Below are 12,008 nucleotides of genomic sequence, written 5' to 3' on the forward strand. Positions count from 1 at the left end.
TCTGGTGTATTATTGTCATGCAATGCCCTCCATCCAATGGGGTTGGATTGAGCTAATGTAGCTCTGTCCACCCTCGTCTCTGCTCTACTGAATGTTGGGCCACAGAGACTCACAAAGTCTAGCCACTGTGATCTAAGACTGCTAGACTCCTCAATGTGCATTTTTGCAAGGGCCCTCATTGAGCCTTCTTTCACCTCTTCATCATTAGATGGAGGCACTTTCCCAGGTATAGCTGCATACCATCTGGGATTTAGAGAGTAGGAAGCCATATGAAGTGGGGTGTTCATAGTGTCCCACCTTCGTGTCACAGTGGGTCTAATTTAAAATGGCAAAGTAGGGTCGCTGCAAATTGCATGCCTCATCTGCACAAGCATGCTATCAGATGTTTCATAAATCTCTCCAAGGCTAGGAGAGTTTGTATCTGCATATCTTATGACCCACACAACATGTGAGACAATGGAGCAAATATATCTGCAAAGGATGAAAATAATCTAGTAAATTTATAACTTATAAAGTTAGAATCAAAATAAAAAATTTAATACTAAAATGAGCAATATATTAGTTAACAATAAAATCAGAAATTTAATACGAAAAATTAGCATTGCTTAAAATAATAAAAAATAAATATCTTACTTCATTATGGACCACCAATCATCATGGAGGGATTTTGTTTGACATCATTTTCTTCAGCTGTAGTTTCCTTCGACCATCTACCCTACTTTGAATTGACCACCATTGATTGTAGTGGCTCTTGTAGCTCAATCATCCTCTCCAACAAAATAAAGTAGCTGGCATATCTGGTATCCACAGGCTTGAGGAATTCCTTCTTCAAAAAAGTCCTAAACAAATCTAGTGATGTGTGAAGATTGCAAATAAACATCTGAATGGCATTAGCTTTTGACACCACCTCCTTCACCCAATTTATTTTTCCAATGTCTTTCAATGCGTTGTTCAACACATGGAAATAACATGGGGCCCAAAAAATGTGCTTGTAAGCACCCTCTACCATTAAGCCAGCTAACTTGCATACACAGGCCGAATAATCACTACTTTTACAACATTGGAGGGTCCAATCTCCTTTATGGCATCCTTCAAAATCTGAAATTGGAAGGCTGAATCCTTCCTTTTCCCTGAACAATCAATGGCTCTAAGAAAATAAGAGCTTGCTTACATTGATGAGTGGTCGATGCCTAATATCTGTCCACCCATCCATAATGATAGAGCTTCCGTCCCTTATCCAAACTTGTCTCATCTCCTCCATCATTATACTCACCTTAGAATACTCCTTATGAAGGAGGGAGGTGCATACCTTATTGATTTTGAGGGGGAATATATGAAGGACCAACTGCAAATGCATCTTTGAACATTTGTTTAAAATATTGAGATTGTGCCACATGAAATGGTATGCCATTATCATAGAAAAATTTGGCAATAGAAGTATCAGCTACATCTCGTAATTGCATGTTAAACATGTTTGAACTTTGCAACACCACTGGACCTTTCCTTTCCTCTATGATTCTCAGGCTCAAGCATAGATTGAGTAGCAGTAGCAGTAGCACTAGCACTAGGACTAGCTCTAGCACTATACAATGGCTGTAATAACTCCATTGACATTCCTGTTCTTTTGGCTTCACCTTCCATGTGCAACTTAGTCACCTTGACCTTCTCAACAAATGTGATGGTTTTGATGAGATATGCCTGCGAGATGGGGGTAAACTCTTGTGTAGCTGTCCCTATATTCCTCTTTGCAAATGTGACACATACTGTACTCTCCCCTGAATTATTTTTCTTGGTGTTTATGGCTGTTGCATATTGTAAAAGTGGTTTTTTTTGGGTTGAAGGGGCCCTTAGCATATTTTTTCAAAGCTTTAGAAGGGCATTTGAATGGATTTTCTGCGCCTTGTGTTTCTGAAACACCCACACCTTTTGAAGAATTGCCATGAAATATTTGTTCAATTCCAATCTCTTCACTCTCACTACTGTTAGAGCTCATTGCTTTTTTTTTTGAATTGAAATGTAAATGATAGCTGCAAATGAAATCATAGAACACAAACAAAAAAACCCTCAGGTGTTTGAAATTTTGATAAAAAAAAATAAAAAATGCAAAAGAACTTGCAAAAACAAACAAACAAACAAAAAAAAACTTTTCTCAAATGATGGAGATCTAGTTTTCTTTTATCCTTTGCTCACCCTTCTTTCCTCGTTTCACTTGGTTTTCCTTCAACTGTGCTCCTCTTCTTTCTGCTGTTCAAGCTTTGCTATGTGGACACAAATGAGTTTTTTTTAATAATTTTTTGAAGCCCTTTTTTAAAAAGAAAAACTTGACTTTTTCCCTGCCTTGTTGTGGTGGAAAGCTAGGCATCCCTGGGACAGTCAGGGGATGCCTAGCCGTCCGGGGATGTTTCTGGGAGTTTCCCAAACGTCCTGGAAACGTCCCCTTTTTTTTTTTTGCAAAATTGGGGACAACTGGGGATGTTTCTGAGGCGTTTTTGCATCCACTGGACATTTCCTGTCTGGGACGACTGGTTTTGGGCCGGGTACGCATCCCCAGGTTACACAGATTTAAATTCTTCTTTGCTGATTGCACTTTTCTAAGTTCCTTCACAACTTTCCACTTGAATTGCAACTTTCTGCTGGCTCTGCCACTTTAAATTGGCAGTAATGTTTGGTTTCTTGTTTCCTTAAGTGGTTTGCACAGATTTACATTGCTTTAGCCATGCGAGTTGCCTTTTTGTATTGGCATTGGCAATTGAAAGTTGCAACAGTCACTTTGTTTTACTTTTTTAACTGGTTATGCCACCTGTAATACTTGTACGCTTTAACTATTGGCGTACTTCCTATGCTACTTTGCCACCATTCTTCATTTAAATGCAAACCTTGGCAGTTTATCTCCTCTTTCTATGCTGGACTTACTAAACTATTGAAAATTTGATCTCCTTCGTCAGGCATTTCTTATACATGACCAATTTGTGAATATAGTTAGTTGACAAAATAGAATAATACCCGATGCCCTTTGAGATTTGATAGGAAGGAAAACTTAGCTGATATTCAAAACATGACAAGAATGACATGATTATTGACTATAGTTTTGATTGCAGGCAATGTTTTGTAGGGGTACTAAAATGGATACTAACAAGCAACAGGGTAAATTTGTTTTACTGAGACATTCAAGCAGAGTAGATGCTAGTTCGTTTCTTGTTGGTGTGGCTCCTATGTCATTTGTAGCTCCTTTGTTGTTCCTACAACTCGTCCAACACATGGAATGCATGAAATGACGGTTGTTTAGGGTTTCAAATAGTCAAAAAGTCATATCATCTAATATTTATTCCTGCTGATGGAATCATCATGCAAATGTCTTGAAAACACTACATCTGACTTGGAATCACCCAGGTGTTCATGTCAACGATTCCACACCATTCCAAACCAAAAAAATTGAGCCCTGACTGATTCCACAATTGATTCAATTCTAAATCGATTCTGGGATGAATCGTGCTTGGAAACACAGTGTTTATCTGCTGATTTGGTAACTTGGATATTCATAGACTCATTCAAACAGAAAGGCACTGATTCACTTGAGGTCTCCAATGATCCTTGCAAATCAGGACACATAAAGGTGTAATGTCCCCTATCTGGTCTATTTCAATATATTAAAATTTATTGATATTCTTCAATTAGTTATTATCAAGTGCTTATCTATTTTCCTCATTAGATGATTAATTTCATTATTCATAGTTCTTAATATAGATATCAGACCTTGCTACTACTTCACTTTTAAGGGAGAAGGGTTTACATATGTTACCAAAGCGCTTAGAGACCAACTACAATAGGTTCCCTCAAAGTCTATAGATCCAAGCCCTAACCTATCTTTGGTCTATACGCTCAAGGCTTACGGGTCACTGATCTCCACCCTATCTTGGGACTTAACCTATTGCTTGGATTTAGATTGCCCCTCTTTGGAACATCTCATTCCCATCTTCTTAAATACGGACAATAATAACATGATTTAGAGTCTTAGACTATAAGTATAAATATTTCTGATGTATTATGAATATATTGCAGTCCATATTAATATTACTATCAATTCCGCGTAAGAACATTATTGGGCTTCATATATTAAGCATACTTATTAAACACATCCCATGCATACCACCAAGAACAAGGATGTTACTGCCTGTAACTTAATAACAGTTCTGATCTGATCTGATCCATGGTGATGTTACTGGATGCTTTGATTCCTTTTTCTTTCTATCTCTCAATGTGAGGGAGAGGTCATACCTCTTCATCATGTATGCCCTTTGGCAAGAGACACCCTTTCACCATTAACACCCTTTGAAAGTGTGCAACTCTTCATTATTTCTGCCCTTTGAAAGGGACACAACCTTTCACAATCAGACCTGCACTTCTTATTTAAATCAGATCTACACTTCTGATTTCCAAGTTATCCCCCTCCCAAATGAGGTTCTCTTCTCCCTTTTATATCTTATTGTTGAGGGAGTCACAACTTTTCCTTCCACGTCTTTTAACCATTCATTAACTTAATTAAATTTTAATTAATTATATTTAATTATATTCTTTATATTATAATTTAATTTTGAATATTTTAATTTTATTATTATTATTTATTATTAAATTCTATTTCAAAGTGGGGACATTACAAAAGGCGCCAATACCTGGTTAACAAATGCCAATAAATTCTGCAGTTGAATTGAATGTGTGTGGATATTGCACAATGTTCAAGTATAAAGGCTTGCATCATTATTATTATTATCTAAAGTTAAACAAAATCCTTGTTAGTCTTCTACTAAATTGCTATCCACTGGCTCTTGCTTTCCTATAAAGAGTAAGTTCATGAATGGTTGTTCTTTGATTGATGCCATTTAAATCAATAAGATTACTGTAAAGGTTTCTTATTCAACCTGATTCACCTTGTTGAGAGTGGATGGTTAGCGAAGCTGGTCCTGCAATCCAAAATTAGTTTAAATTCATAGATTACTGAGCTCAAGTTTAAGATTTATGAAAAAGAACTCATAGACTGCATTATAAGTTTTTCAGGTCATGTAGCAAATGTAGTCTCATTACTGATCAATTCATGAACGTTTGCCAAATCATATAACTGTCAGTAAATGCATAATTTATAGCACATTAATATGTTTATGCAAGGATAATGAAGCAGAGGTCCAGGCGGCCTTTCTAGCAACAAAACTAGCCTTAAATATGAAAGTCCAACGGTTGCACCTAGAAGGGGGCTCTCAGATAGTTATTAATGCAATAGCTAAAGGCAACATGCCATGCTGGAAGATAAACCGTTGGGTGGCTATGATCCGAGAGAAGCTCAACACATTTGTGGAGTTTTGTGTCTCGCACATTAAGAGGGGAGCAAATGCTGTGGCGGACTTGCTATCTAACATTGGAAGCGAATTGGATAGTTGTGCGGCCAAATGGTGGAAAGGTGATGGTCGCGTGTAGAAATGGAATTAATTGCAGCCTTTTAGAAATTTGCAGTCTTCAACATGAAATCGAGAGCAAAATATGGCAAGTACATATGCCAAGCTGGCGCCTGCTCTTTGAAGAAAGGAGTTCTCTGTGGCAGGTCGCACGCACGAAGCGGGTGGAGGATGGCAGTAAATCCTGCATATGATCTCACGGCATTATTGCCTTATCTTTGGCACTCATTATCCAGCCTATATGACGGAGGAGAATTCATTACTCTTCGAGCTGCGTGCCAGGGTTTGTTTGAAGTAGAATCAATTGTAATTTGTAGCATTGTTGACATTGCATTGTAGGAATTGTTGTTTCAAAATTGCAGGTGACTATGGAAGCTAATTTCACTCTGCGAACGGACAAGAAGCTAGTGCCTTTTTTGGGCAAGGTATCGAAAAAGCGGATGCAGGGACTCTTTTGGTTTAAAGCGGAGAAGCTATGGGCGGCGACTCGTCTCATGCTAGCTGAGGAGGTAGCTTATGTCTGCCATCGATATCGAACTAACATGGAGGTGTACTCATTGCTTCTAGCGTGGGCCTGTGAGTTTGAGCCGGAGGTGGAGAAGGTAAAACTAACATTGACCAAATTGATCAATGGGGATTTTTTGATAAACCTCGATTCAATCTTGGAATGGGTGGTACCTCGAGTTGGCATCCGTATTAAGGAAGGGGATGACCAGGAAGAATTGCTTCCTTTTGTTCGTGGACCGGAAGATGAAATCAAAGAGCAATGCCGAGAACGTGCCCGTGTGGGTTGGGAAGTGATGAAGCTCTATGTGAAATTAACCAGAGCGGATGAAGTCTTAAATGCTCTGCATGCGGTGGCAAGGATGGAAGTTGGCAGGGACCTGAGAGACATGTTCTTCGAAGGACGGGCCATTCAGCTACTGGCGAGTTTGGAGGGGCGACCCGGACTTCGGATGCCTGGACTGCATCCCAAGGATGAAAGGTGAAGAGGTAAAGGGGAAAACGCCGACCACTGAGGAGGGAAGAGAGAAGGCGGCCTAGGAAGATAGTGAGTGAGTGGCTTGTTGGCCAGTGTTTTACATATGTTCTTACATGTTTTCAGCTGTTAGTTTTTGCTCCAAAACTTTAATTATTTCTGGAACATTTGGGTTTGGAGAACCAACAAAGATCTGGTTTTTTGTTTTTAGATATCATAAGCTGTCGGGTTGGGTAGTTCATAAGATATGACTGTGGGTGATATGGGGTTGATGTTTACTGCGTTCATGCTTTGTGGAAGACTGCAAATTTTGTATTTTTAAATTTCTGCATTAATACAATGAAAAAATATTTACCGATCAAAAAAAATAACAATGTTTATGCAAGGCTCAAAATTGAGGCATCACATCTAGAAATATTTTTATAATCTTTGCTTAGTCTTACATGGATTGGTTTTTTATTTTTCTTTTCTTATATCCAATATATCTTGTGTCCTCTTAACCTTGTATGCTGCCTTAAAGTTCAATGTAAATCGATTGCACGTTTGAAATGTTTATCCATCCAGTATTCTAGAACAAATATAAGAATGAATATAATATTATTAATGAGGTGATAGAAATGAAAAGTGTGGCCCTTTCTTGCAATTCTTGTGAGAATTTGCCAAGATCTAGAGGCAATGGAAAGCACAAATAAGAGAGAACAAAATAGATGATAGGAATAAACTGTATTCTATCAAGATGAAAATGCTGATCAATTGGATCATCAATCGTTACATACAATGAATATGAGCCTTCTTATATAAGCAAGGCTATATGGATATGTGAGCACACAAACATGACATGTGGCTCAATAAGAAACAAGGGTAGGTAGGAAATAGGTGTGGTAGGTAGGAGAAACAATATAATATTCCACATGAGGTGGATCACCCACCGAAGGTGGAATTATCACTCCACAATAAGTGGATATGATAGAGTAATAACAAGATCACACCATAAAGGGTGGAAATTCTCCTACACACACTATCCCAATGTGGCACAAACACCCAAGTGTCTCATACCCAAACTACTATGAAATGCATTTCGTAAGTAAACTTAAGTAAGGTGTAATAATATCCAACATGAATAATTAATTACACCAACACCCCCCTTAAGTGCAACTTAGGGGAATGCACATAAGTTTACAATACAACTAAGCAATGCAAGATGGGTCTTGACTACGAGGCCATGTTAGGTACCATTGTACAAATGCAAATGCACACAAACCAATGCAATCTCTCACAAACAAAGAAAGAGGGAAAAACCACATGGGAAAAAACTCCCCCCCAAAAGAGAGATGATGGAAGCACACAATGCTCTCAATGATGAATAAGAAGAACAAAATTTGTCCCCCCATAAGAGAGAAGAGGAGACCATGAAGCCTCCTCTCAATGCCGAATCTCCTGCAAGGATGGTCCAAGATGTTGACCAAAATACCTCCCCATAAGGAAGAAAGAGAGCCAATGCTGCACCAATAATGTCAAAGTGTGACAAAACCAGGTACCAATGTCGATGATGATGAATCACTCGCTGCAACAAAATGAAGATCAGGCATGGAGACAACCTGCTTTGAGCATCATCTGGATACTCGTAAATGGCAGAATTACTGGTACAATCAAAGTCTCACCGAAGCCATGCACAAATGTGTACAATCTAAGTCTCAATTGGAGCCATGCACCAAGTCTCACAAGATATTACTAATTTACGTGTACAAGAGGATTACATCAAATATGTCATCAAAGACAAGATACAAAGAGGTGTGGCTCTTTATGATAGTGCGAGTACAACATTGCTCATGCAAGAGCATACAACACGAGGATGCAAATATAGAAACATGAAGATGATGCCACCAAAGAAGCCCTGTAGAATACTACAGATGAAGATGCCTCCGATTGGGATGTCGCCAAGAAAAATATAGTAGCAATAGGCCCCCCCTTGGCTGCTGGTTAGAAGCGCTGCATGCAGGTATGAAGTGACAAGAAAATTTTTGTTCCCATTTTTGCTTATTTATGATATTTTTGTTTTTAAAAAATTAATTAAAAGTTTAATAAAAACAATTTATTAAAATGCCCCAAAAACTTTAATAAAAAGTTATTAAAGAAAAAAAAAATTATTTAAAAACTTATTTTTTATTATTTAAAAAAAACTATTTAAATTTTTTTTTTTATTAAAAAAAAAAAACTAAAAAATTTAATTAAAAAAAAACATTAAAAAACTTAAAAAAAAAATGTGAGGCCCCCCTGCAGGCCGCAGGCGTACCTGCAGGTCGTGCAGGCCCGCAAGGTAACCTGCGGTCGCAGGCGCATGTGAGAATTTTCCAAGATCTAGAGGCAATGGAAAGCACAAATAAGAAAGAACAAAATGGATGATAGGAATAAACTGTATTCTATCAAGATGAAAATACTGATCAATTGGATCATCAATCGTTACATACAATGAATATGAGCCTGCTTCTATAAGCAAGGCTATATGGATCTGTGAGCACACAAACATGACATGTGGCTCAATAAGAAACAAGGGTAGGTAGGAAATAGGTGTGGTAGGTAGGAAAAACAATATTATATTCCATATGAGGTGGATCACCCACCGAAGGTGGAATTATCACTCCACAAAAGTGGATATGATAGAGTAATAACAAGATCACACCATAAAGGGTGGAAATTCTCCTACACACACTATCCCAATGTGGCACAAACACCCAAGTGTCTCATACCCAAACTAGTATGAAATGCAAATCCTAAGTAAACTTAAGTAATGTGTAATAATATCCAACATGAATAATTAATTACACCAACAATTCTCAAGAGATTTGAGCTAAAAGGTTGCACCTGGTACCAAGTAAGTATTGTTACTAGAAATGGAAGCAGGTTTCTTGATGTTGTTTGAGGTGAATACTTGATCAAGTGGATGATTATAGTGGATTTTAATTGTTTTTGATCTTTAATCATCTTCTCTGTTATTGGATTTATGCATGCCTGCAGGACAAAGCATATTTACTATTTAGTGTCATTTTGTCTTCCTTAATATTATAACTTCATCAACATAGCACAGGCTATTTAATAATTATCTTAACTAACCTTGGGGATGGTTTCGAATGCTTTATTGAATGGTTTCGAGTCTCTTTTCAGCTGTTAAGATTATTGTACTCTGTATTTATAGAAGATTTTTCCACATTTTAACTTTAATTTCAAGTTTCTTACTACAGTTTTTCTTTTATGCAGCTTCATATTTAGTGGCTCGTATGATAACATAGGAAGGTAAAACTCTCCTCTATTGTGATTGCTAGATGACTTTTCTAATGCTAACCCAATTTCTTTATGTTGCCACATTAAAATGCTTTTAGTAAGTTCTATTTGGTAAAAATGGACATAATGAATGGAGAAAAATATTGATGACAACCATTTTCTTTCACATCATGTTAGGATATGGAAAGCAGATGGATCATGTACGCATGTTTTGGAGGGACACAGAGATGCTATCACTTCTGCTGCTTTTGTGAAAATGCAAGGTTGTACAATTGGATGAGACTACTGTACCTTTTTTATTTCTTGTTTTATAATATAGACAGGATTTTACTGATAAGAATTATCAAGATAATGAATGATTGCACCTAATTTATTTCTGTCATAGAATGATAAAAATGATACAAGCTTATTCCTTTATTCTAGTGTTAGTACATTGTAGTAGATGACAACTATGAAAAAGAAACATCAAATGCTTCCATGCCGATGTTCAAGGGCCAAGTGTGGAAATATTAACCTCTAGTACTCTTTAATTTCTCAATCAATTGGCATCTTTATTGATTAAATAATATTAATAACAATAGAAAATTCATACTTTAAATCTAGACTTAATTTACATTGTAGAGTAATGGTCCCAATGATTTATTCTTCACACAGAGTAAGGAATTCTAGTAAAAGAGTATACTATATATCACGTGTCTCACAGAAGGATATACCATGCCATTATTAGGGACATTTTTTTTTGTACCCATCTACACACATGGAAGTAAGGAAATTTAGGCATATTGTCAGTGGGCTGTTAGAATTCTGATCCAAAGACTATAATAATTTTGTAATTACCCTTTTAATATTTCTAGCCTAGGCGTAGAAGTAGAAGATGAAAGGTTGAGTGATGGTTGATGTCTGATCTCTTTGATTGCTTTTTGTTGGATTTTGCCAAGATCAAGGGCACAATGAAAAGCATAAAAGAGACAATAGAATGACAAGAACAAACTGTATTCTCATCAATATAAAAATGATCAACTGGATTAACCAATACAAGGAATAGAGGCCTGCTTATATAGGCAAGGCCATATGGATGTATGAGCACACAAATATGACAAGTGGCTCAATGAGAAACAAGGGTAGGTAGGAAATAGGTGTGGGTAGGTAGGAGAAATAATATAATATTCCACATGAGGTGGATCACCCACCGAAGGTGGAATTATCACTCCACAATAAGTGGATATGATAGTGTAATAACAAGATCAACACCATAAGAGGTGGAATTTCTCCTACACACACTATCCCAATGAGGCACAAACACCCAAGTGTCTCATATCCAAACTACTATGAGATGCATTATCCTAAGTAAACTTAAGTAAGTGTAATAATATCCATGACGAATAATTATTTACACCAACACCCCCCCTTAAGTGCAACTTAGGGGAATGCACTTAAGTCTACAAAGCAACTAAGCAATGCAAGATGGGTCCCGGCTACGAGGCCATGATAGGTACCCATGTACAACATGCAAATGCAAGCAAAACAATGCAATGCAATCTCTCACAAACGGAGAAAGGGAGAAAACCCAGTGGGAAAAAACTCCCCCCCAAAAGAGAGATGAATGTACAAAAGAATCTCAAGGAAGAAGGACAAAACCTCAAAGAGGAAAAAGTCCCCCCCATAAGAGAGGAAGGAGAAGTCAGCTGACCCCCCCTAATGACACATCCCGCACCCCCAAGAGAGCTCGCAACTGCTGGAACTTACTCTCGGTGAAAGGTTTGGTGAATATGTCAGCAACCTGCTCTGCTGTAGAACAATACTGCAAATCAATGACCTGCTCCTGGATGAGCTCTCGGATATAGTGCATATGAATCTCGATGTGTTTGGTCCGCTGGTGCTGGACCGGGTTCTTCGAGATGGCAATGGCACTCTGATTGTCACAATATAGGACTGTCGGCCGTGGAGTAGGGAATCCAAACTCTGTGAGAATCTGCTGGAGCCAAATGGTCTCAGTCGCTGCATTAACAGCGCCTCGATACTCAGCCTCAGTCGAAGAGAGAGCAATAGCATGTTGCTTCTTGCTCTGCCAACAAATGGGGCCCGAACCAAGGTGAAAACTGTAACCAGAAGTAGACTTACGATCAACTAGATCGCCAGCCCAATCGGAGTCTGTGTAACCAACCAAGCGAAGTCCTGTGCCTGCTGCATAGTGAATCCCATAGTGATGTGTACCCTGGATGTAATGTAGAATGCATTTGGCAGCTTTCCAATGAAGCTCATGTGGTTCCTGCATGAAGCGGGAAACCATGCCAACTGCAAATGAA

At 38.0% G+C, this 12,008-nt stretch overlaps 1 protein-coding gene across 1 annotated transcript in view; it reads left to right on the plus strand.

Annotated features, from left to right (window-relative positions):
• The window catches only part of LOC131055167 (ribosome biogenesis protein WDR12 homolog), a 78,447-nt gene that overhangs the window by 35,355 nt on the left and 31,084 nt on the right, over positions 1-12,008 (plus strand). Inside the window, exons 4-5 of the mRNA XM_057989774.2 lie at positions 9,679-9,714; positions 9,880-9,965. Of these exons, the coding sequence (XP_057845757.2) occupies positions 9,679-9,714; positions 9,880-9,965 (122 nt within the window). The remainder of the gene's footprint in view (positions 1-9,678; positions 9,715-9,879; positions 9,966-12,008) is intronic.

This window comes from Cryptomeria japonica, chromosome 2 (genome assembly GCF_030272615.1).
Source record: "Cryptomeria japonica chromosome 2, Sugi_1.0, whole genome shotgun sequence".
Taxonomy (NCBI): Eukaryota; Viridiplantae; Streptophyta; class Pinopsida; order Cupressales; family Cupressaceae; genus Cryptomeria; species Cryptomeria japonica.